This window comes from Sceloporus occidentalis, unplaced genomic scaffold (genome assembly GCF_023333645.1).
Source record: "Sceloporus occidentalis isolate IW3139 unplaced genomic scaffold, rSceOcc1.0.p SCAF_4, whole genome shotgun sequence".
NCBI classification, from domain to species: domain Eukaryota; kingdom Metazoa; phylum Chordata; class Lepidosauria; order Squamata; family Phrynosomatidae; genus Sceloporus; species Sceloporus occidentalis.
Window position 1 is genome coordinate 146573880 of NW_028316984.1, and position 27194 is coordinate 146601073.

Genomic DNA, 27194 nt, shown 5'->3' on the forward strand with positions numbered 1-27194 from the left:
TGGACCAAGACTCCCATGTAGTTGAGTCCTTTTAGGAATGCTCCAAAGCATGGGACAACATAGCAAATGAAACAATCACTTACTCATGGCCCTTTAGTGAATTTGTAACAACTACCTCACAGGAGAATCCATTGTTAGGCATTATTTTAATTATATAATGCACAGAAGCCGATTCTGCTATGCTGGGAAAAGAAACAGTGTCCAATTAGTTGTATACAACCCACCTGCTTTAAATCTGCAGCACCGCTCCAGCTCTCATCTACCTTGAACTTCTTTTCTGTTTGAAGTTCCTCATCTCCTTGATTTGAAGTCCTTTGTCTCTTATTCGTTTCAAATCCTTCAGACAGACAGCCTTCATCACCGGCAATTTCTTTATCTATCCTTACACCATAAAGCTTTTCTGGCATGTCATAACTTAAAGACTCATTAGAATCCATTTCTTCTACATATGCAGGAAGCAATTCTTCATTTATGTAACAGGATGGACTTGAGTTTTGTGTGATTTTGTCAGAGAATCTTTTAATAAGCAGAGAAACGTTTGAATTTTGAGTTTCTCTTCTCTCTTCTGATCTGGCAATAGTACATTCTACATTGGAAAGGGCAGACTTTCTTTTATTTGGCAGCTTAGCTGGAAAGATACCCAAAGGCAATTTTTTAAAGTTACACCCTTCTGTACGCATAGTATTTAAAGGTACATTAACAGAAGCACCCTCTGTAAAACCAGTATTTGTCCATTCTGTAGAGGCAACAATATCCAATTCTTTTTTAAGATCTTCTTTCAAACTCAGGAGATCATCTGGCTTCATTGTCAATTTGGGCAATGCCTCCTCAAGATTGGACACATCTTGAGTGAGTAAAACAAGTCCTGATTTCTTCTCAGTGTCTTTGAACTTTTGGCAGGAGTTGTAAACACCAGATAGTTCAGATAAAAGTACTGGCTTTTTCTCTGAAGAAAATGTATTGATGGTAGGGGATTCCAAGTTATTTTGCCAGTCTTTTGTAATACCAGCCCATTCACACAATTCTTTCTCATATTTTGTTCTTACTTTATCATCAAATGGAAATACATCTGTTTCTCCGGAGGGGCTAGCTTCCTGCTTTGACTGAGACAACTTCCTTGGATCATTTCTCAGACTCTCCATTTCACTAACCAAAATAGACATTTTTTCTGTGTTTAAGCCAAGGGTAGTTTCTTTAGATAATATTGGATCCATGGTTGGAAACTTGAAATCATTTCTTTCATTTGAAACAATATCTAATGTAAGATCTTTCCCCAAATTATTAATATTAGGTGTACACAATTCTAGCTGGTTCTCTTTAATTTTCAAATAGTCTTGGTGCCCTAATTCAGTATTTAGACATACAGGTAGCATCACACTGGCAGGACAAATAGATGTGTCTGATGGATTTTTCTCAGGTTTAGCAATATCTAGTTTTTCCCCATAAGCACTAGCCAAAGGAGGAATTTCAGAGCTAAATCTGGCTTCAGAATTTGGATGGCATTCATTGTTATCATTCATGTGCATAACTTCAATTCCTGTTGTGTAGTTTTGAGTCATTTCCTTGTTATTACCATCTGAAAAAAAACCTGTCTTTTCTGTGGACTTTGTGAAGGAGTTTAGTATCTCTTTTTCAGCACCAGGCCCATCATTATTACAACCATAAATGGAAACTGTGTGATATTTTGTAACATCTACATCCTGTATTTTCCCATCACATGTATGCAAAAAGACTTGATTCAAACTCTGTTTTAGGTCTTCATTTGGCATTTCTCTTTTCTCGCTTTCCTCTAGGTTTCCACCATGGGTAGTTTTAGGTGGAAAGTTGTTGGCCTTTATGCTATCCTGGTAAAACGTGACTGTACATGTTGTGCCAACAGGAAAAGGGAGCTTAGCTTGGATGGTTGGTTCACAAAGCGGATCTGATTTGTTATTAAGTGTTATAGTATGACTTTTATTGATATCTGTCTCATCAGCCACCATTTTGTTTGGAGAGAGTTCCCTTTCGGCATGCTTTCCTGGTTTTATCAAGCTCTTATACAAATTTTCCTTACTAACAGTATGAGATCCTGTAGTATTCATATTATCCTTAAAAAATAATCCTTGCAGATTCCTTTCATATTGAGATACAATGCCACGAGTAACTGCCACTGAATGGCACTTTGTAATCTCCATTTCAGCATCACACTGTGAAAAAACCATAGTATCATCTTTATTTGAGCCTGGTAATGTGGTCTTCCTAATCTCTTTTCCTTTCTGTGACAAAGATGTGAAACAGCTATTTTTGAGAAATGCATTTGATAGAGGTTTTGTTATTTCCATATCACTATTGTACATAAATGTTTCATCTGCAGGAACAAATGTTTTGGACTGAATTGTTACATCACTCAGGTGTGCAAATGCATGTTTTTTTTCTGCAGAACCTAAAACCAGTCCTTGAGGGGTTACCTTGACTTTTTGGAGAATATCATGGTTTACTGTCACGGTGTGGCTCCTTGTAATCTCAATTTCATTGTCTTCATGCAAATACACAGTAGTCTCTTCCTTGGCTCTTTCTGGAAGAAACACATTGCTAGTTTCTTCTTTTTCCATTTGCAAACCTTTGACACTGGTATCTTTCAAAGATGTATATGTTATGGGCTTAGTTATTTCCATGTTGTTATTGTGCATAAACAGCATAGTTTTATCTGCTGGAACAAAAACTGTGGATTTGCTCATTGTCATATAACCACTATGTACAGACATGCTGGTTTCCTCTTCAGAAATTAGGGGGACTAATTGAGGAGTTCCTTCTACTGGTACTGTAAAGCTCTTTGTAAGTTTTGTGTCACTGCTTTCAATCAGGGCAGATCCAGTTTTTTCATTAGCTGATCCACTTTTCTTACCAAGTCCTGTATTCTGATCTAGCATAGGACAGGAATCATCTAACTTCTTCAGAGATTTTTCAGTTACATATTCAACAGGCTTACTTATCTCCATATTCTCACCAATTGTAAACATGGAAGTTTTATTTGAAGGCAGAGCTGATGAAATAGGAATGTCGTTGTCTTTGGTGACAGCATCATGTTTTAATGCCACTGTATGGCTCTGTGTAATTTCAAGTTCATTCTCATCAGTGAATGAAAATACAACAGTCCTATCTTTGGTTGATCCAGTAAGTGCCCTTCTCTCAGATTCATTACTTTGTTTTTGTATAGCTTGATCACTATGGCTTTCCATAATCTGATCTATCATGCCTTTTATAGCTTTAGTCTCGTCCATATCATTATTAAACACATGAAAAGATTCATCCATCGATTGTAGATAGAGTGCTTGAGGAGTTCTCTTACTCTGTTGCATATTGTAGTTTACTGGCACTGTATAGCTCTTGTTAATCTCCATTTCATGGTCTTTACTTAGGGAAAATACAACAGTCTTATTACTGTTTGATCCTGTTACATTTTTATTATCACTTCCCATTCCTTGCTGAGGCATAGTATGGAATTTTGCAGGACTCAGAGAATTATTTCTTAAATAAGCTGTAGGTCTAGTTATTTCCATATTCTCCCTGAAATGAAATGTAGTAGTTTTATCTTGAGGAATAGAGGATATTGCATTATTTGAAAGTCCACTTTTTATATTAATTTTATTTTCCCCTGGTGTTGTATGAGCCTGTTGCATAATGTCACTAGACAGGGAAAGAAACTGATGCTCTGCTTGACTTCCAGAATTCTTTGTAACTTGACTTTTTAAATTGCTATTATTAAGAAAGAAAACAGATCCTGTGCTTGGTTCATCACCAAGGTGGCGATTGCATTCCTTCCTTTTAGGAAGGTAGGATGTCTGAGGACCACTCTGTATTCCTGGATTTTGATCCATTTTACTATAAGTAGCTTCTTGAGTTGGAACAGCTCTTTCATTGAAAATAGAATGTTGGGTACTCTTTAGATAAGAGTTTGCAGAAACTTGATTGTTTGTGATGTCCATATCCTCTTCTTGAAAAATAGTTCGTTCCATTAATCTAGAGACATTATTTCTCTCTTTCACAAAATCTCCATGAGCAGGATAGCCTGTTTCCTTGGAATTTCCCTCCCAGGATAAACCTGTGCAACTCTTTGTCAGTTCCATATCTGCACTAAAGATAGAAAAAGCAATAGTTTTGTCTGCATGGAGAATAGGCATAGAAGTGACAGAACCAATGGGCACAGACATTATACCATTTTCATAAACCAATGAGTCATCTTTCTTTATCTTAATATGATATTTGTCAGCAATTGGTTCTATATGGTTCACAGTTATTTCATCGGCACACATACTTTGGTCCTCTTGAACACCAAGTTGACCCCTAGAAGCTTTTAATCTACCACTGTTCTTGTTATAATTGACTGAGCAATCCCTCCAGAGATTCTCTTTGGAATTTATTGCGTTAAGTGAGCTAGTTTCAGGAGGCAAAACACTTTCCATATTGGTAATAATCATGCCCACATTTTCTTGTCCAGAAGCTAACTGCTTTGAAGCAAGTGTGACAGCAGTTTCATTAGAAAGTATAGATGGTATATGGTTTTGCCTATTATTTTGAAGTGCTCCAAAGGCAGAGGTTGTGTTGCAGCTTTCCTCATGCAAATGGGAATATACATTTTCCTCTGAAGAACAAATGTTTCTTTCTGGAACTCCAGTTGGAAGCTTATTTACAGACTTCAAGCTTTTCAAGAAGTCACCAAAGTCAATTTTCGGTGCATTTTCAATGTTCATCATTTGTTGAGATAAACCGGTACCTTTTATTTTGGAAGGGCCACCAAAGAAATTAAATTCATTAATTTGTGAAACTTCCTTTTCTGATTTTAAATCATCTGAAAATGATTTCAAATTTATTTTCTTGGTCTTGTCAGTTTCTTGATAGATTCCAATGTCATATGTGTGCCCAGATGTCATGTCCATTTCATTTTCCTCTGAAAAGATGAGTGTTCTATTCATTTTGTTCCATTCTTGATCAGTTTTTGCATCAGAACACTATTAAAAACAAATAGAAACTTCTGAGTATTAAATTACTAATTAAATTTCACTTAGATTTCACTGACATTGAAATTAAAAGGCCAGTTTATCCTTTTACCTGGTAAAAGAATACAGAGCTTTCTTTTCATTTTAGGCCCTGTCTAAACTGGCCAAAGTGAAACAGCCCCCTCCCCCAATCCTCTCAATGGGGAAGCTGGATGATGCTTGGCTCAAATCCTGGTTCTGGTGCAAACAGACAGGATGACATCCAGCCCTTTCAGAACCAGAACCAACATATCCCCTTCTTAGCATGCATTAAAATATCTTCCTGTTGGCTCTGGATCTTCCTGGAAGATCCTGAGCCCTTTGAAACACATCCCACTGTGCCACCCGGCCTGTCCATTAACACAGGTCACTTGCTCTGAGGTCAGAATGAGGTATCCAGCCACGTGATCTTCACTGGGTGCCTCATTTTGGCCTCAGAATGAAGCAAAGCAATGTACACATCAGCAGACATGCCAGAACTAAAGTATCCCCCTTCTTAACATGCATTAAATACTTTAGTTTAAGGAAGTATCTTTTTGTGTTGCTACTGGACTTCAAATTTTATTTTCTTCACTTTACAACTCTTTGGTCCAAAACACACTGCAGAAATAATCCAGTTTGGGACCACTGTAACTGCCCTGGCTCAATGCTGGGGAATTCTGGGACCTGTAGTTTTGTGAGACATTTAGCCTTCTCTGCCAGAGAGCCCTGGGGCCACAATAAACTACAATTCCCAGGATTACTTAGCACTGAGTAGCACAGGGCAGTTAAAGCATTCTCAAACAGGATTATTTCTGCAGTGTGTTTTGGACCTTTGTATCCCAGAGCCCACATGACCAAAAGAAAGGAGTGATCCCTGCCTACATAGATATCCCTTCATACCATTTTAACTGAGAATAACATCTTGACAAAATGTAGGCATGTGACTCTTTTTTCCCGCTCTCCTATATGATTTTTTAACATCTTTGCCTGATGAAGAAGCCAGCATCATGTGATTTTTGCAGTTTGGTTGGCCCATTAATTGTATAAGCAAGCTATTCTTCTTTGTGGTCTCTATGCCTCACACAAATTGATGACTATGAAGCTTACCATATTATAATGAGTCAGGTCACTAAAGTAATTGAAGGATAGAGGAAAGCCTAGCACATCAAAACCAGGCATCTGCCCTTGACCTACAGTCCAGTCTGTAATGTCAAATAAATGTGGACAGCTGTTACCACATAGTGCCTTTATATAGATCAGGCAGAATCACACCTCAGAGGAAAGCTATTGTCCTCATCAAGTGTGCCCTAAGGCTGACTGGGACTGGTTGTTTAGCTAGTTCATAGGCAAGTCATATTATCTCCACTACCCATTTGGATAAACGTGGAAAAACTTGTACAGTAGTTATGTGTTAGGTCTACCAAAGCATACAGTCAGTTGGAACAATGAAACGCAGCTGTGCACTGGACATAAAGAACAAGTGGGACTCTAACATTACAACAGTGGAGTGTCTTTTCTAGTACTGTTAATGGGTGTGCGTAGAAAGTAGGTAGAATGATTTCCTGATTGAGATGGAATTGTGAGACCATCATGGGAAGAAAGGCAAGATCTGGGCACAGCACCTCTTTGTCCCAATGAAAAGGAAACTTTCCCCCATTCAGTGAGCCATCAATTCACTTGCTTGCCCAGCAGAGGTGACAGCAAAAGGTTCAAACAATTTATGCATAAATTGTAAGAGACCTAGCAACAAAGACTCTAGATTACATGGACAAAAGAAAACCCTGTATTTTTACCTCTGTTTGCTGCAAAGATGTCTGGATGGGGGCATGAAGTAAAGTGTTCATCCCTTTTATGAAGAAAAATAAATGTTAATACCTTCATTTCTGGTTAGTAGGGAACATTTTTCAGTCCAAGGACCAAACTCAGATTCAGATAACTTGCACTACAGTGGTGGGAAGGGCCAAATGTAAAAAGTAGCAGCATATTTTAGCATGGGGCTGTTGCTGCTTATTTAGGGACAGGATTTCAATATTTTACAAAGAGGAAAAACCTGTTTAAAAACTGGGAAGTAATAAAATTATGAAGTCATGGAGAAGATGTGACCACTTTGGGATGCTCAGAGGTCAATTTTTGTCTAAACAGCACAAAGGTCCATCCCACAGTTGGACAGAACAAAACTGAAACTGGAAGCGTGCAGCCAATATATTATGTTTCTTAGAGCCCATACAGACAGGCCAAAATAAAGCTGCTTCAGGTCACTCTGGAGGTATGCTGTTTAAATGAAGCTACGCCAAACCACACTCCAATCCTAAGGACTGGAGCGCAGCTTCTGGCCTCTTAAGATATGTGTGTCATTTAAACAGCATACCTCCAAAGTGACCTGAAGCAACTTTATTTTGGCCTGTCTGTACGGACCCTTAGTTCAAATCAATGCACAGCCATTCAGAATCAACATGAACATTGCTTCTAAGCTTTTGTTTCCAACTTATGATTGCTTGAAGCACCTCAAGAGTGAGCAGCTGGCTGTGGTTGAGGAGGTGCACTGGTCTCTCCTTGGTACCTTGGAGAACTACAATCTTCCTGGATTGTGCCCCACTGGATTTTTAAAACATTTTAACTCCCTCCCCCTATATTGCTAATATCTATCTCCATGTGCAATTTTGCCACTGTTTTAAGCCCTCCTAGGCTTCATTTAATCATGAAATAAACCAGAAGTCAAATTCCACTTTCGTTCCTGGTTAAATAAAGACCTCCCCTGGAACTAAAAGAACCCAAGGTAAGCTGAAAACATGGTGAAACTGGCCTTCAGGAGCATGTTGTGGAACATTTTTTAAAACAATTCCCCCAAAGGGCCTATCCCCATCCCCAAATATTGTGTCCCCAAATGGAATATACTGTCTCCCAAGTGTTGGAAGGATACTACTGGCATTTCACCGTGTTTTGAGCATTGTTTAATCCTCCCTCATATTTTAATAGCATGTATAGCCCTTTTTCCTCATGAAAGAAAATGACTGTCCAGTCAATTTCTATTTTGAAAAAAAGGCCCATGCAAAATTTAAAAACATGTCTGAAAGCATGGTAAAATCACCAGTAGCACTATGTTCCAAGATGCTTGAACAAGTAATATAGACAGTCACCCCTCCTTCACTTATAGTATGTATACTACAGGTTCTTTTTAATCAGTTGATTATCTGTTCTGCCCTCTTCTTTCAGCCTCCTTTCCTCTAAGCAATTCCTCACTGTATATGATCCTCCTATCCATTTTGCCTATGCAATAGAGTTTAATCCCAGTCCACAGAAGATGCAAACTGTTTAATTCTACCAGCTATCAAAACCTGTGTGACTTTATGACCTAAACCAATTGGGATCAGAAGTTTCACAATACAGATAAATTCAACAATCTATATGACTACCTAGCAGTAATTATCATTTCACAAAACCAAGAGAAAAGCACACACAGGAAAAGCTTTGACTATCTACTTTGTTTATACTTACCAGTGATCTCACATGAGACAACATCTGGATCTTCATTTCTTAGAAAAACAAACACCACCATTTAAATTATATAAAAGAACATCTTAGAAGACTGAGCAACAAGTATTAATAGAAAATTGTAAGTCCTGGATTTAGATCAGTACTTCTACAGAGCCTGAAATTTCAATAATAAATGAAGAAATACGGGTACTGTTAAAAATGCTCTGATCCTACCCAACCCTAGTGTAACTGCTTAATTACTTGCAGCATTAATTTTGTACTCCATGGTACATCTTAAGAAATAATTTGAAATCCATAAAAGTTAATGCTAAAATAAATCAGTCTCAAAGTTGCCCCTGGATTCCTTCCTCTCACACTTTCTTTTTATGTTAAAAAACACTCTATCATTTGAAAATACCCTATCAGTGAAATCATCCTTTCAAAGCCAAAGACATGTAATTAAGCTTCCTATATAGTGCTTCCTGAAGGAAGAGAATGATCCAGTCATTCAAACAGGAAAAAAATTAAATATTTATTTCCTTCCCTTTATATTGTAACACTTTAGGGCATCTTACAATAAAATTAGTTTACAATGTGTAATAGTAAGAAATAGTTTAAATAGTCTAAAAGCATATTAAACAATTCCCCAAGTTTAAACAACTTAATGGTTTTATACTATGTTCGTATGCACCTTTGATAAAATCATCATATCACTAAAATAGAAAAAAGACTTAACTTGGCACTAGAATGAAAAAATGTCTTCACCTGGCACCAGCTTTAGGTGCAAATCAGGCCTCCAATGGAAGGTGTTCCACATGAAGGACACCACCACAGAAAGGCTCCCTCCAACATTCCCACACAGTTAATCACTCCCATTAGTGGCAAAGAGATAAGGCCTCCCCCAGCTCTCAATCTTCAGGCAGGTATACTGCTAGTGTAAAGCAAGCCTTTAAAATCTAATTCATGAAAAATGCCTTATTTAGAAAAAGTTTAGGAAACACTGCAACAAACAGTACTGATAAAGCTATTAAAAAGTAGAAAAGATTTTGGGGATCTTTAAACTGAATTTCTGGTCCAGTTAGGTAATTTATTAAATTACCATTTATTACAGTTGGCCCTTGGGGTTTGGTTCCAGGACTCTCTGTGGATACCAAAATCCACGGATGTTCATGTCCCATTAAATACCATGGCATAGTAAAATTGTTTCTCTTATATAAAATAGCAAAATAAATATATGCTTTTTGGAATTTCTATTTTTTTGAATATTTTCAAGTCATGGATGGTTGAATCCATGGATAAAGTGGTCCGACTGTAATTAACTTACTCATTAAAAAGATCTTGGTCTCTCAGCTCTCCTACTGTTTCTGAAATTCAATTAGAAAATAAACATCACACACAAAAATTAGCATTATGACAAGTGTACACAGTGGTAATAGTGAATAGATTAACAGACATTTTATAATCCTAGTCAACAGAAGCTCTCACCTGCATGCTTTAATTCCACAGTGACTTGAGATTCTGGTGGGAAGACCCTAAGAGCACATATACAAGAACCAAGAGTTTATTAGCTTAGGAAAAACTGTCTAGCATTTTTTCCCCATTTGTCACAGACCAGAACTGAAGAAGACCATTACATACACATCAACACTCCTGATTTCCTATTCTTTTCCTTTTCAGTTTCAGGTTTATTATGGAGAGGGATATTCCCTTTCATACCAAAAGTAAAAGAACACTGAGAGAGCCATTATAGTGTAGTGGTGAATGCTGGACTATTATTTTTTTAATATAAATTATATGCCGCCTTTATCCAGGGAAAGGACCCAAGGCAGCTCATAGATAAAATCATATAAAAACTTTACAATAAAAATTTTAAAACAATTAAAATCATTTTGCTAAAACAGTATAAAATTACATGAAACATACAAAAATTTAAAAACTTAAATAGAACATAAACCCATATAAAAATCTCCCTGACGACAATTATATATTAAAAGCCTGCTTGAATAAAAATGTGTTTGCCTCTCAGCGAAAGAAAAGCAGGGAGAAGGGCAGCCTAACCTCCTGTAGAAGGGAGCTCCAGAGGGTGGGAACAGCCCTAAGATTTGAAGCTGATGTACTATACTACAAAGGAGTTTTCAATAGCATCAGTATCATGAAAGCTCCATTTGGCTTGAAGCTAAACACGGAAAACATAGAGATATATAAAATACTGTACTAGTTTTCTTTTCAGTTATTAATTTTTTTACTGCTTTAAGGACATAATACACATAAAGGAATAGTAAAATTGTAAGTGTTAAGAACTTACTTTTGTTCAAACAATAATAACAATTATACAGATTAATTGGTGTTTAGTCTCACATATGAGTATATAGGATTACAACCATAGACAGTTTGTTGCTTTATATCAGGCTTCCTCAAATGTGCTGTCCAACACACCTGGACAGCACCAGGCTATAAAAAGCTGTTTTACATTATGCTGTGATCAATCTTGTTTTGACCTAAATACCTTGAAGGCACCAGATGCCAAGCTAAGTAGGGCCAAGGCTGATTAGTACTTGGATGGAGGACTGCTAAGTAAAACCAAGTGCTTTTGGATGTACCGCAGATGAAGACAATGGCAAAATACCTTTGAATATTTCTTGCCTAAGAAAACCCAATGAAATCCATGCAGTGGCCATAACTCAATATGTGACCTGAAGGCACATATACACACATGGTTAATCTGCTTTTCTTAAATCTGGTTTGTTCCTTTGAGAGAACCATATTTTGAGCAAATTAACTAAAAACAATGTGCATGTATTTGGTCACAATTATCAGTCTAAATAAATAGTAATAAGGAAAACGGAACAGAAAGATTGTGTCTTCAGAATCTTGCTGCATACTCAGAAGCTCCCCATGCAGTACTCTGGCTCTGATAACAGATTGCCAGAAGATATGAAAAATCCCACACTCATATTCGAATTCCTTCTGTGCCAACAATCTTTCTTCCTAGAAGAGGCAAGGAATCTCAGCCCACCATTAACAGTACAATTTCTTCACAGTAAACCACTTCCAAGTATTTTTTGCCATACATCAACAGCTGTCTCAAAGGCACATTCATACATATAGTCTTAACCTCCGATACACTTAGAGCTAAACATTCTACCTCTAAGAGAGAAGGAAAGGCAAATAAAACAGTAACACCCCCAGCGCTTAGCCTCCAACAGCAACCCTACAGAGACTGACTGTAGTTGAATGCTCTCTCTCTGCAAGAAAACCAATAGACATTTAGTTTCTTGAAGAACCTTTTCACAAGAATTCCAGACAAAGGACTTCTTGTTAGTTTATTTCTCACACAGTGAAACAGCTCAAACATTTCTTAGTATTCAAAATAAGATTTACAGATTTTGTATACCATAACTTTGAGAACAAACTTACCGTATTGTATCTGCAAAACTGACACGCCTTGAGTTTTTCTGACGCTTCTCTACATTGCAGTCCTGAAAACACAACATAGAAATAAAATCCATAAAAAGCAAATTGTCTTTGAAAGGGGCGTTACAGACCGCCCCAAAGTATGCGCTCTGCACGTACTAGGATTAGGAAGGGGCGTGCTAGGGCTAGAAAGGGCTAGAATAGATGCCCCTTAATCCTACTACGCCATGGGGCCGCCATGTTGACGCTGCGGACACACAGTGGAAGTGACGCCGCGAGATCGCGACTAGCGCCTCGCGGCACCACTTCCAGAGCACAAAAAGAAGTGCCATTTTGGCGCTTCTTTTCGGCTGCACCCGGGAATCGCACGGTTTGGCCGCTGCGGTTCCTGGACGCAGCAACTGGCGCCGCTGGCAGACCACCACTTTTAGGCGGTCTGTAATGCACCAAAGATTCCAAGAAAAATGTTGCCATCATATATAAAACTGATTCTCAGGCTATCTGATGTAGGAACTGGCATTTTTTCCGGGAAATTCACTATAGATGTTGCTGGCAGTGGTCCATGGATCACCACTTTTAATAGTAGCAATACATAACACTGCACAAGAACTTTATAATAATGTATCTAGGTAAGATGTAGAAATATGAACTGCAATTTATGCACACGAGCACATAGATGTGCACACACAATTGATCCATACTGGTTGATTGTTTATTGCAGTTCCAAGTAAAGAGCAATAGCAAAAACAGTTTTTAAGTTCTGCAGTCTACGAATCTTGCCTCCTTGAACACAACTGGCAATGCACCAATTAAGATGAAAAACTTGGCTTAAGGAATACTGTTTCAGGTAAAATACAAATGCTAAGCAGTAATATAAAACAGATCTTATAAAAATCTTTGTAAGATGTTCCAACAAGTTGCTAAACACACTTACTTGCAAGTATGTCTCACTGACTTCACCTGAGATTGCTTCCATGCAAATTATTTGGTTCTTTATACTATTAGCATTTCTTTTTCAACCAACAGATACTGCAGGCACTGACAGAGATTGCAAAAGCATTTCATACGTAAAATATACACAAAGGAAACATTTAACACATACCTGAATTAACTCATTTCCACTCCCTAAGTCTTGAAGAGGAGTTCTGGGAGCTTTCAAAATCTAAATGAGAAATAGGCATAGATAAGAAAAAATAATTTCTACAGGATCAATAACAAGTTTATTTAAAAACACAACAACCAGCATTACATTTTAACAATAATGTGCAGTAGAGACGTTTATTCTACAGATCAAAACTGCAGTCCAGAAACTGCAACATAAGCTTTACAGTTAGCTCTCCAATCCTGAAAAAAGGAGAATTTCAAAAAAGCAGTCTGTGATGCACTTTTGTTGTTTTAAAAAATCCTCTAAAAGGGTATGCCTTGTCAATATATATTTACAGAAGCTCCCTGTATTGTAGCCAAAACGATTAAGCCCTACCCTGTCATAATTATTAATAACTAGACATGAAAATCTAATCATTTTAGGTCAAAGATAAATGAATACATTCTGGATGAGAAGCAGAATGTACTAATGCTAAAGACAATTAAATGAATATGTATGCCATAGATGTTTTATGTATGAAAATTAACTTGCTATGCTTCTGTAAATTCTTTTCAAATAGTAAAATAAGAAAATCCTTAAAAATAAACATTGGCTTGCTTGTTGGTTCTAAAGCTACAAGAATTCCAGAGGAAAAGTTTTAGGTCAAGTATTCTACCATTGCCTTTTGCTATGGTGTTCTGAGGACACCGAAGCCACTATGTTATGGTTCTCTGGGTCCCCCTCCACTCCAGCTTGGGACCACCTTTTTATCTAAAATAAACCTCGTTGCTGCCATCACCTGATGAATTATCTTCTCTCCCCCCTTAGCAACACATCAGGACTTTACTGGGGAACTCCATTAATACTTTCCCCTGCCAACTTAGGAAAGAACAAGGTGAGTGAAAGGCACATGAAAAAGGAGTGCAAGAGACAGAGTACTTAAAAAAAAAGCTTTATTTTAATTAAAGGAGTTCTAGAGCAAAAGAATATCAGTACATGAAGGATCAACCAGGCACAAACTGAAAAAGGCACAATCATTTCAGCCAAACCAAAAATCTAACACCACTGATTAGTACTGTACATGTTCCTGGGGTCAGATGGGATTTGTAGTCCTTAGTGTTTCTGGATAGTTGTGAGCCTGGACTCTATTGTCCAGCTCCACCAGCTTCCTCATGGTCTGCCTCACAAGAGTCAGAGTCCTCCACCAGCCATCAGGCAGGCAAGCAGGCAGGCAAACACATACAGAGAGACCCAAAAAAGTCAGACTCTCAAGCCTCATGTTGCATCCAAGCTTTTAAAAACCTCTGTCTTAGAAGCATCTACGAGGTTTGCGCTTCTACCCAATTTCCCATCTCCCCATCTCAATGCACAGTTGCCATCTCATCACCTGTGATGTAAACCTCATGGCCCTTGTGGTCTCTTCCAACTCTATGATTCAATGATTCTATAAAATGTACCTCTCACATTTAACCCTTTGTTATCTGGGAAGAAAGCTCTGATAAATGGAGGGACTCCCATTTACTACACCTTTATATTAATGATCTATGCCAAGTCTAAAGATTGTTCCTTCTTCTTCCTTTTTCAGCATAATACAACATGCAAGAAACTTGGCCCATGCAATAAATGTAAGTCTATACATCATTTCAACACATAAAATTTAAAACATAATTGTTGGTAAAACTGTTACACAATACAGAACTTTAACTAAACAGTCTTCGGCCCGTTACAGACTGCCAAAATAAAGCTGCTTCGGGTCTCTTTGGAGGTATGCTGTTTAAATGATGCATGCATCCTAAGAATCCGAAAGCTGCACCAAAGCTACACTCCAGTGCTTAGGAATGGAGTGTTACTTTGGCGTTGAGAGGGACATAATAGTGCTTTCTGCTTCTGTACATGGCTTCGCAAAAGAATCAGTGGTTACAGTACTCATAGAATGAGCCTCAGAGTAAAGTGCATGGGCTATGATGGCCCCCTACCCTTTTTTACTGTGGCACGCACTTACTTATCACCCCCTCCTTTCTCTAGAGAACTCTAAATACAATGGCCTGTGTTTAGCAAGTGGCCTTGAGGAGTTTAGCTAGCTCAGCTAAGCATCTCTTATGCAGTAGCTAGCTATCTCTGTACATTCCAGGCTCCAAGCAGATGTAATGCCAAGAAGAAAATACAGGACCATTGAGTGAACAGTGAACGCAACCAATCGCTTGTTTAGAAAACAGCCCTCTGCGAAGGGCATAAAAGGGGGGTGGCAAGAAGCCATCAGTGCTGCAGCCTTGGTGACGCCTACTTTGGTGTGCTGCTGCCCTACACAGAAAATAAAGCGTTTTTATTCTAGCCAGTTTGGTCTCCTTGACTCTGCTTGTCCTCTGGCAGGCCACGGGCCTTCGAGTTCGTGGGTTTGGGGTCACCCGCTACAGCATGACCTCCAGACTCTTGGGACCCATGCATCATTTAAACAGCATACCTCCAAAGAGACCCGAAGCAGCTTTATTTTGGCAGTCTGTAACAGGCCTTCATAATAACAGTTTGCATTCAGCTTCATAAAATTCTCGCCAGTTTTTCTAGCCTGTGTTGCATAAAGAAGCCCTTTATATTTGATGTTTTGACTTTAGCTATTCAATGGAATACTGCAGTGGTTCTCAAACTGTTGGTGGACACCTGGGGGGGGGGAGGCACAAGAGATATTTATAGGGGCACAGGATTTGAAGGTCTTGATCCCTCCTCCTCCACCTTTGCTTCCCAAACTTTTTCTGTCCTGGAGGGGGAAAGTAAGGTGAGGAAAGCACTTGGATCAGCCATTTCTGCTGAAGGCAGAAGAAAGAAGAGGAAGAGAGCAGGGAAGCTTGCTGGATCATGGCCTCTGGTGGAGCACATTCTGAGCAGCCTCCTCTTCCCTTATCCCATCACTGTCTAGTTCTCAAGACGAGATGCTGCTGCAGCCTCAACCAGCACACCTCCTCAGTCTTGTGCAAGTCTTGTGCAGTCTTGATGACCAAAGGAGTGCTAGCTCAGGGCTGCTACCATCAACTTGCTCTGACTAAGTCACTTCATAGGCAGAAGAGACACGGCCTAGCTCTGTTCCTGAACAAACGGCATGTCGGATTGGTTGGCCAAGAAGAAGTGTTGCAAGTGGACTGCATCCTGCAAGCTGCTGGAGCAGAGCATGTGCCTGGGCTCACCACTGCCCTACAGTGCCATCTCCACTCTTCTGGTTGGCTGGCCAGCCAGCCAGCCAGCCAGCAAGGGACTCCCACTCCCAGGTGGAGGTACATGACAATCTGCTCCAATAAGGTGGGCAGGGCAGGGGGCTAGGCAGGGCCCAAGGAGAGGAGGAACAAAGGGGCCTTTAGGCAGCCATTGGATGTGGAGGAAGATCTGGGGGCCCAGTGGAACCAGCATCCAAGAGGCCTTGTTTCTCTGCCCCCCCCCCCAGCACTCTCACGTGTATGCTTGTTCTCTCTCACAGTCAGCCACAGTTTCTCTCTTTTTCTTTCACACGCTCACTCTCACAGGGGCTCATTCACACTAATTATCTGACCCACTAATCCATTTCTTTCAGTCTCAAAAGATGCTGACACAGGATTCCTTTATTTCTCTCTCTCTTCCTCTCAATTTTTGTCTTGTCTTTCTCTCATGTGCACACACTCTCAGCTTTGTTTTTCCTCCCTCCCTCATATCTTGAGTCAGTTAATTCTTACACTTGTACTCTCAAGTCATGGGTTGTTGCCCTCCGTCACAGACACTGATCCGCAGACATTCTCAAACATGCTAATTCTCTCTCACACATGGACACTGTGACACACATGCAGTAATTCTTTCAAACACCCTTGAAGCTTCCCTAAGCGTGTGTATGAAAGAAAGAATGAAAAAGCATGACTGAATGTGTACGTTTCTGTGATCATTGGTGTATGTGAGTGTGACTGTATATATAAACGTTACATGTGTTAGGCACTGAATTTATTTAAATAAAGCTGTTCTAATCTGACCAATGTTAATTTCTTATAAAATGCTAATATACATTAACCTGCAAATGAAATTATGCACTCTAAAAAAGCAAAATGTTGGTATTCATATACTACATTGAGCGGAGGACATCCACATGCAGACATAAAAGGGGCACAGGGATAAAAGTTTGAGAACCACTGGAATACTCTATTTTATTCTGAAATATTCTCATCTGCAGGACAAAATACTGGCAAAATTTGCAAATATATATTGTCAGGATAAAGGAGACAACCCAAACAAGATCTTCCAGTTCTATCATAACACAATTACAGTATCATTTAGTTATTATTAATCCACAGTATTATTGTTAAAGTCTAAAGGACATTGCAATATCGTTAGAAACTTAGGCCCAAAACAGATGGGCCAAAAGAAGCAGCTTCTGGCCACATCAAAGGCAGAGTATTCAGATGATGCACACCCCCAAAGTGGCCCGAAGCTGTACTGAGGCCACCAAAGGCAGCCCGAACCTGCCAGAAAAAGGAGTGGAAAAAACAAACGAACAAACAAGCTTCATTTATATACCGCTTCATATCGCCTAACCAGTGTCTAAGCGGTTTACAACTGTAAGCTAATTTGCCCCCAACAATCTGGGTACTCACTTTAGCAACCTCGGAAGGATGCAAGCCTGAGTCGAGCCTGAGCCCTTTTGCTGGTCTTGTACTCGCAACCTTGTGGTTTTGAGTGAGTGGCTGCAGTACAGGCATTTAACCACTGCTCTTGACAGCAGCTGGATTGGGACTGCTCCTATGGGGCCGTCTGCTTCGCCTCTTAGTATTACATTAAAATGTCTCTTTATATAATCATAAGGGGAGTCATGACTAAAATTATTTTCCTCTACAAAGGATAAGTAATATATAAGACTGATTCATAAAAGTTACACTTACTGAGGAAATTCTTCTTTTAATTGTACCATCTGTGAAGTCTCTATAAAAAGACAATGAAAAAACTCAGCATAGAAGCCAAAATCTCCTTCTTTACACAAAATTGTCTACAATGAAAAGCTACCAGTCTTTTGAAATGTAAAAGAAAACCATTCTTAAAAATTTCAAAACGTTTTTGAAACTCAGCAATAATTATGTATTTCCAGTGTGAAAGAAAGGCACATTAACATCACAGGCAATGTACTGATATGTAACAATTGTCTTCAAGTTTTCTGACACTTAGGTGATACAGAGATAGCAATCAGCACATAAATCCAAACTAGTAAAAAAACTATAACTATCAAGGCAGAAAAGACTGGAAGTTCAACTTACTTTTCCTCGTTTGTTTCACAATAAATCCTCTCCATTTTGAAAGACTCTAGTTACCTGAAACAAGAGTGGCATATTTATTTATTTATGGCATTAGTCTCTCAAAACCCTGCCTGAGGTACAACAACCCATTCAGAGGATTCTTTATAAATACAATAACTTGTTTTAGGGAACACACTTTAACTCTTTCCTTCCCAAACGACCATGTAAAATACGAAAATGCTCCTTATTGAGGTCATATTTCTGGAAAACATAAGGTACCGTATATACTCGACTATAAATTGACCTCATGTATAAGTCAAGGGCAGGTTTTGGGGGCAAAATTATGGATTTTGATATGACCCTTGGATAAGTCGAGGGTAAAACTTAGGGGCATTTAACAAAAGATCTAAAGGACGAAGCAAAGGAAAACAATGCTAAAAAAACTTACAAAATTCCAGTGGACATAGCTGTTTGTGCTCACCCTAAAGGCTGGATGGACGAGCGAATAGAGGGAGGTCAGTGCTTTCAGGACAGATTATATTCTTGCCTTTCACCAGGGCATGGTTCCCTTTTTTATAAGAGTTAAAGTACAGGACTTACATTTATCCAGGTTTTTGGAGTCAATTTTTTGACTAAAATTTCAAGACTTACGCATGAGTATATACAGTAAGTCTCCAATCAGGAAAATTAGATCTGAAAACTCAGTGACTGTACATCTAACACAGAAGGAAAACTTTATCAGGAAGGTAAACTCCCCTGAATCCAGGGAGACTCCCACCTCCAGCTACTCATTTGAGATGTGGTGCTGGAGGAAAGTACTGAGAATACCGCAGACAGCAAGTACAGATTTAACTTGAACTCTTCCCTGGAAGCCAAGATTATTAGATTGAGGCAGTCATACTTCAGCCACATCATGAGGAGGAATGATTCACCAGAAGACAATAATGCTAGGAAAGTTAGAGAATAGTTGAAAGAGAGGGAGACCACATGCCAGAGGTATAGACTCAATCTGGGAGGTCACAAGTATGAATTTGCAGGAGCACAGCAGTGGACGGGGGGCTCGGAGATACCTCATCCACAGAGTCACCGTGAGTTGGGTCAACCTGAGAAACAATGTACTTTAATAGTTTTTTCTGGGTTTTCCAGGCTATGTGGCCATGTTCTAGAACAGTTTGTTTCTAACTCTTCTAGAATATGGCCACATAGCCCGAAAAATCCACAAAAAACTATGGATGCCGGCCGTAAAAGCCTTCAACTTCACAATGTACTTTTAAGTCACCTGGTGACCCCATGAATTTCATACAGTTTTCTAAGGCAAGGAATACGCAGAGATGGTTTTGCCAGTTCTTTCTTTTGAAATATAGTTTACTCATACTGTGTTTACTTGTAAACAAAACATGGAATAGATAGCTGGAGCTGGAAGTCAGTCAGAGACAGTGGGTTGGGAAGCAGACGGGCAGATCAGCCCTCAAGAGCTTCTGGAGACCAAGACCATGATGCACTGGAGACAGGGAACGTTCATCCAAAGCACACTACAGAAATAATCCAGTTTGACACCGCTTTAACTGCCCTGGCTCAATGCTAGAGAATTCTGGGAACTGTCATTTTCTGAGACATTTAGCCTCCTCTTTCAGAGAGAGTTCTGGTGCCACAATAAACTACAGCTCCCAGGATTCCCTAACACTGAGTCAGGGCAGTTAAAGCAGTCCCAGAATAGATTATTTCTGCAGTGTGTTTTGGTCCTTACTCTCAAGCAAACCTGCACAAGAGGAAGTTTGAAGCGGGCACCGAGACAGAAGGCCAAGAAATAAGAACTGGCTAAGCAAAAGGAGTGGATAAGAACACAAGAGCTTGGAAAGGTATGTTTTTTGGACTGCAGCTCCTAGGATCCTAGAGGCCATGCTGGTTGGTAGCTTTATCCTAGGCAGCGTAGTCCAAGGTCCCCACCGCTGGCTAAAGAGTAATGCAGAAACAGGAAGGAAGGAAGGGGACCTGCCCACTTGGGTACAACAGAGACAGGCTGACCAGACATCCTCCTGTTCCAGAACTTGTCCTACATTTCAACCTTGTGTCCAAGACGAATTCCAAAAATGTCCTCCATTCTGAGCATGGCTAAGAAGCACATTGAAACACATTTGCTGTCCAAGAAATCTTGTGACTTTTCCCCCTTGTTTTTTGTGGGTTTTGGGGGGCCATGTTCTGGAAGGGTTTGTTCCTGAGGTTTCGCCAGCAGCTGTGGCATCTTCTTCTATCTCTGAATGTTGGCCATGAAAGCCTTCGACTTCACATTTCCCCCTTGTGTCTCAAAAAGACGCAGTCCAGCTTTTTAAGGAAGAGGGATATGGGGTTATTTTATTGTGTATATGGTTTTAATGATGTAAGGCACCTTGATCTTATTGGAGAGGCAGCATAGAAATGGATTATTATTATTATTATTAATTGTAGCACCACTGTAATCCTTTATTAAATACACAAATTATTTAACATCTGCTTGTGTTCTGTGTCTTTTTCATCAGGCCCTGAGGTAAATTTCCCTGATAGGGGAGACTTGCAATGAAAATCCAAATGCTATGGGGTTTTTTGGGGGGCCGGGGCTGCAGTGCCCTTCAACACATCTTTAAAAAGACAGGTTGTGTGTTGTCTTTCCTCCTTCACCCAGGGATTCTCTCTCAGGCAGAGAAAACTGGGGAGAACATGCTGATTTTCTCTTACCAAAACCTTTGCCTTGATAGCAATGATGTGAAGGAAGGGATAACTGTGATGATGGGGATGGGATTCCTGAGGCCTTTCACTTGTGGCAGGCGTGCTGCTACAGCTCTTTTTCCCATAGGGCCAGCAGAAGGCAAGACTCGCACCCAGAGCCCAGGGCACCTTGGCTTTTCAGAGGCTCAGTGCTAGGGAATCCTGGGAACTGTAGTTTATAGTGGCACCAGAGCTCTATCTGACAGAGAAGGCCAAATGTCTCACAAAACTACAGTTCCCAGGATTCCCTAGCACTGATCCAGGACAGTTAAAGCGGTCTCGAACCGGGTTATTTCTGCAGTGTGTTTTTGGACCTAGAATGACTATAGATCTCCGACTGAATCTTATGCAACAGGAATTGCTTTTGGTGTTCCCACAAAGTCTGCTCAAGAAAGGGCTTTTTAACTGAGCAAACTGTTGGAGATGTAACTCTGGCAATGCTCCCTTCATGCACATGTTTTGGAGATGTCCCTTGGCAGATACATTTTCGCCCGCTCCCAGAATTCCATAGCAGCCAAAGCGGTGCCAAACCGGGTTATCTCTCCAGTGTGGAAGGGCCCCGGGCGGGAAAAGGTGGAGAAAGCGCCAAAACGGCCTCCCCGCCCTGTTGCTCTAGGCCTGCCCCGTCCCTCCGCCTCACCTGGCTCCGAAACGGCGGCCCTCGGACCCTCCGCGCCCTGCGGCCGAAGTAAACCAATGCCACCGCTCGACTGAGGCAGCCATTTGCGGCGCCGAATTCAAAGTAACCGCTGGGCCGCGCGCATGCGCAGTGCCACAGATACGCGCGCAGAAACGCCGCAACATGGCGGCGCCCTTTTTCCGTACAAGATGGCGGCGCCCAGTGGGCGAGGCCTCCTCCCTCTCTCTCTCTCTCCCAAAATATAAGGAGGACGATAGGAAATGTAGCCCTCTGCGGGATATCGAAACGAGTTACTGTTCAGCGCAACAGGACGCTGCGGGGTCATTGCAGTTTAGGGGCGACTGTGTGCTTTTTAGACAAAGAGGCCTTCGATGAAAGAGAGAGAGAGGGCTCTATTTGGAAGGGTTCCTTATGGGGCTGGGAAGAGGCTTGGTTGCTGTGACGAGGTGGCCGAGTGGTTAAGGCGATGGACTGCTAATCCATTGTGCTCTGCACGCGTGGGTTCGAATCCCATCCTCGTCGTCAACCTTTTTTCTTCCTTGCCTCAGAAAGACGCAGCCCCGGCATTTGTAGCTCATCGCCCTAATGATTTAACACCTCTCTTGCCTCTGTGCCCTTTTCATCAAGGGCTGAGGAAAATTCCCAGACTTGCATTGAACCCACAAATACCAATGCTGTGGTGCTGTTGTGTATAGTGTGCCCTTCAACAAACCTTTAATAAAGACAGGTTGTGTGTGCAGTGTGTTGTCTTTTCTTGTGTTCTTTCTCAGACAAGGAAAACCGGGGGGGGGGGGAACCCTGCCTCATTTCCCTGACTAAACCTTTGCCTTGACAGGAATAATGCTGAGGGGCAATTGGGTCCAAAGCACACACTGCAGAAACAATCCAGTTTGAGACCGCTTTAACTGCCTTGGCTCATTGCTAGGGAATCCCCAACTCCCCCCAATAAAACCAGGCCGGCATGACTGTAAAAAGCTATAATCGAGTTCATATTCTTTAACTAATTGTTTTTGCTGCTGGGAACAAACAAGGCTCTAGAAATTATACCAAAATGGGTGTTTTCTGTAGATGGAAAAAATGAATAAATACAGAAACCGTGTTTTTTGTACAATAGCTCTGGATGCCTTGGGCGTTCGTAGAGGCAATAACAAATGCCTTAAATAAACTAAGCACACACAAATATTCCTCAAATGGAAATTCTTCTGCATGGTGCTCTCATAGCATTTCTATAACCCTCACAACAGCCCTGATGCAGGTTTCTTCCATTAAGTGCATGGCAGGGATAGTAGACAACCATGTGAATGAACACTGGGATGTAGCACGGGGACCAAAAATATGTGATGAGGTTGCCTATGGGGCCTAGCTAGACTTATAATGTGTGTAGACCTCACCTGGAATAAATACCGTGTCTGGTTCTGGGCATCACAATTAAAAAAGGATGTTGAGAAACTGGAGTGTGTCCAAAGGGGAGTGACCAAAATCCAGTTTTGGAGGTCTTTAAAAAGAGGCTGGATGGCCATCTGTCAGGGATCCTTTGACTGTGCTTTCCTGCATGGCAGGATGGGGTTGGACTGGATGGCCCTTGTGGTCTCTTCCAGCTCTATGGAGGATATCACACGACTGAAACTGGAAGTATAATCCAGTGTCATCCTGAACGCAATCATGCATATTCAAGTTATTGCATGAAAGGTTACCACACACAATCGCTGGCAGACCGAACGCACTTCGAACGCAATCACACGTCAGTCCACAGTTAAGTAAATTTGGTGAACTAGCAAAGTCACAAACCCTGTTCCTAGGCAACTTTGCACTCAGTGCGCTGTTGTTGGGTGTGATGTGCATGTCTCCTTTGGTCCTGTTTTCCTCCCCCCTCAATCTGGAAAGGGGGGAGGAGGGTTCCCATGAAGAGACGCTGCAATTCTGCTTCAATTTTGCTTCCACTTGTCCTTAATTAGCCACCTGCTAATTAAGAGGCATGGACCGGGAGCTATTGGATAACCATTATATTAATAATAATAATAATAATAATAATAATAATGTTTTTATTTATATCTTCCTGCCTCTCCCAATGGATCGAGGCGGGATCACAACAGAGTTAAAAAACAGTTACAGTATTCCAACATTAGTTACCGCGCAATTAAAACCACAGCTAAAAACATAAAACATCAAATGTAAGACATCAAACATCGTCAGTCAATCGCAGAGTCAGATGCTCTTGTTCCATTCCAATGGTCTTCATAGGAGGTCAGGAGGATATGCGCAGCGAAAGAGCTCTGTCTTTACTGCCTTCTTGAAAATTTCCAAAGATGTGACAAGGCGAATCTCCTCTGGGAGCCCGTTCCATAGTCTAGGGGCAGCTATACTGAATGCTCTTTGGGAAGTGGAAACTTGCCTGGATGCTGATATCTCTAACAATTCTTCCCACTTGTTCTAAGAGTGCGGGGCGGATTGTATAGGGAGATGCGTTCCCCTAAGTAACCCGGGCCCAAGCCATGTAGGGCTTTAAAGGTGATAACCAACACCTTGTATTGTGCCCGGAAGCTAACTGGGAGCCAGTGTAGATCTTTCAAGATAGGTGTTATATGGTCAAGCCTTGCAGAGCTAGTGACCAGAGTGAATATATACTCGTTTTAATGTGAATAGAGCATGTTCTTTCAACCATTCTTCCCACCCCCCCAACCTCTTTTGTAAATTGTGGGGTTCCTTGGTTCCTCTCTCTCACTTGCCTAAATATGCTATGCTCCAGTCATCTGGAGTCTCACTGAACATGCGCAAGGGTGCCAATTCGCAATTAAGAACTCACCAATGTGATAGCTTACTTTGCACAGAATCTGAGTCATGTTCGGGGAGGCCATTACAGTGAATTTAAGGTGTGATAAGTAATCATGTAATTGCGTGAATTTTCAAATTGACCTCGCTATCTTCTCTTTCGAAATTGAGAGCCTCCCATCCTGTGTGATAAACTCCTATGATTCTATGTAGGTCTGAAAACCATGCCCTATGAGGAGAGACTTAGGGGCTGGGCATGTTTAGCCTGGAGAAGAGAAAATTAAGAGGTGATATGATAGCCCTGTTTAAATATTTGAAGGAATTCATATTGAGGATGGAGCAAGCTTGTTTTCTGCTGCTCCAGGGAACAGGACCTGGATCAATGGATGGAAACTACAGGAAAAGAGATTCCACCAAAACATTAGGAGGAACCTCCTGACAGAAGAGCTGTTTGACAGTGGAAGACGCTGCCTCAAAGAGTGGTGGAGTCTCCTTCTTAGGAGGTTTTTAAACAGAGCTGGATGGCCATCTGTCAGGAGTGCTTTGTGTATTTCTGCATGGCTGAGAGTTGGAGTGGGTGGCTCTTGGGGGTCTCCTCCAACTCTATGATTCTGTAATTCTATGAATATTGTGATATGGGAGGAAGTCAATGATGTGTGTATGTGTGTTACATGAGTTACAGCACCGGGAGACACCAACCCTGCTTATTGCCCAGCTTACAACCATTTCCTATGGTTTTGTATTTGGGATGAATAGTTTTCCCTGTTAATTTCCCCAGTACTGACCGTCATTTTATCAACATTTTATATTGTACCCCGCCCTTTCAATATGCATTGGATTTTATTGTACCCTCCCATACAATCTTGCTCATGTTTTGTGGTCGACAGTGGAGGTGCTGCTCTCCGTCCCATCAGCCTCACAGGTACAGCTGGGAACATGGGAGATGGCCTTCTCAGTGGCTGCCCACAGGTTCTGGAACTCCCTTCTGCTGAAGGCCAGACTGGCACCCTCTTTGTTAGCTTTCTGCAAGCAGGTAAAATCCAGCCGCCCTTTGAAAATTGATTTTTCAGGAGAAACAGGTCTTGCATAATGTGCTGGACTTCTTTTTGGTAATTGGTTGAACTGATTTCAATTTTATGGGGCCATGGTAGCAAGAAATGTGGCGCTGTAGTGGTATAGTGTGAAAAGGCAACAACTGGCAATATAGAAATGCAGTGTCTGCCCCCTTCTTTATAAACATATATGACAGTCTTACAGCATCTTGAAGTCAGACAGAGAATTCCAAATGCCCCTCTCCTGTTATGATAGGTCCATAATAAATGTCTTAGGCTTCAAGATGCTAGCTGGCTGTATGCGTGGATACATGCTGGAATTTGTCTCTCACTTTAATGCCATGGCACAAGGTGTTTCTGTGCTTGAGAAAGGTACTTACTTCCCAGTATGCAGGGTCTTCCAAGGTAATAGGAGCAGCCCGTGGAGAAATGCAGAAATACATAACAAAAAATTACCTCCATGTTAACACTATTTAAAAAGCTGCTATCATCATTGGAAACGGGCTGAATGGCATAAGGAATATAAACTTCTGGGTATGTAGCTCAACGGTCTTCAGCAACTTTCTACCTCCCCCCTCCAATTTCCTGGAAAATTTAAAAGCATTAAAAAAATCCCTCTCAATAGTAGATTAACAATAAAAAATTATGATGGCTTAATTGCATTTTAACTTTTGTATAGTGCCGTATGTTTAACTGTTGAAAACCACCTTGAATCCCAATCTAGGAAAAAAGGAAAAATAGAATTAAATGTAGTAATAATGATGACAGTCATAATTGTACTGATTTTATTGCATTCTCTCTGATCTCCTATAAATTAGGCTGAGGTCAGTCCACCTACCATGTGCTCATTGAAAAATAAATGAAAAAGCATTAACAAATATCCTTAAAGGCTCTGTCCTATATGCTGATCCCTATTAGTTCCTAAAAGGACCAATGGCTTCATTCCACATCCGTAAATTGTTTTTTCTTGTTATATTGCACAATTGCACCAGTATGGTGCAGAATCCAGTCTCCTTTTTGCAGAATTAGTTGGCATTTCAACTAACCATTTACAGAAACGGTTGGCATTTCATATGTTCAGGAGTTCAGGGCATGTAGTTCTACTACATGTCCTGTAGCAGAACTACTGCTGCTATATTTTGTTACTAGGATGTCATTCTTTTCGCATGTGCTTCCTCAAGTAAGGAAATCCAAATGCAGCATGCATTTCAGGGTCCTTGCTCCAGGCTTTTTCAAGCACATTGATCCTGTCCACATAATTACTAAGAGTTGTTTTACTCTGGATATTTATTGGAAGTGGTTCTGTGCCTCCTAATTTTTACAACCACAAATTAAGAGGCCAGAATTGGCTGTATCATTATGCAGATTTTTAAAAGCAGTGAAGTAGGAACGAAGGGCTCCCACAAGGTAATTCTACTCCACAGGTTAAGTATCACTGCAACTGTTTAATGAGCCCCCTTGCACAGCTAATTTATTGGCATGGTTATACAGCACCATTAAGGAGTGCAGCACCAGCCAGCTACAACAAAGTGGCTAGGAAGCATAGAAATGTGTCACACTCAGATACCTGCTCTTCAACCCCCTCCCCATAGTAATGCCATTTACTACATTCTTGAATAAATTCATTGTGAGGACAGTCTATGCCAAGTAAAAGGTAGTTTTTCCGTCAGCACATAATGGACTGAAATGTTTAGTTATGTTGCGGTCTGTCCAAGGTCCAATTTTACAATGCAAAAAAGCTTTTACACTTACAATTGGACTCATAAACTAGTCACCACTTGGTATTTT

The 27194-nt window shown here is 40.6% G+C and overlaps 1 protein-coding gene and 1 non-coding gene across 3 annotated transcripts in view; one reads left to right on the plus strand and one right to left on the minus strand.

Annotated features, from left to right (window-relative positions):
* The window catches only part of KNL1 (kinetochore scaffold 1), a 45660-nt gene extending 23992 nt beyond the window's left edge, over positions 1 to 21668 (minus strand). For both annotated transcript variants that reach the window (XM_089521939.1, XM_089521940.1), the window contains exons 1-10: positions 21586 to 21668; positions 18225 to 18278; positions 17856 to 17895; positions 12988 to 13047; positions 11889 to 11950; positions 9957 to 10003; positions 9796 to 9835; positions 8493 to 8530; positions 6791 to 6843; positions 225 to 4988 (exon numbers count right to left, since the gene is read on the minus strand). In XM_089521939.1, the coding sequence (XP_089378065.1) occupies positions 225 to 4988; positions 6791 to 6843; positions 8493 to 8530; positions 9796 to 9835; positions 9957 to 10003; positions 11889 to 11950; positions 12988 to 13047; positions 17856 to 17895; positions 18225 to 18259 (5139 nt within the window). In that variant the 5' untranslated portion in view covers positions 18260 to 18278; positions 21586 to 21668. The remainder of the gene's footprint in view (positions 1 to 224; positions 4989 to 6790; positions 6844 to 8492; positions 8531 to 9795; positions 9836 to 9956; positions 10004 to 11888; positions 11951 to 12987; positions 13048 to 17855; positions 17896 to 18224; positions 18279 to 21585) is intronic.
* Positions 21669 to 22025: 357 nt separating this feature from the next.
* TRNAS-GCU (transfer RNA serine (anticodon GCU)) lies at positions 22026 to 22107 on the plus strand. Its single transcript has one exon. It is a non-coding gene; the product is annotated as a tRNA-Ser (tRNA).
* The last annotated feature ends 5087 nt before the right edge of the window (positions 22108 to 27194 follow it).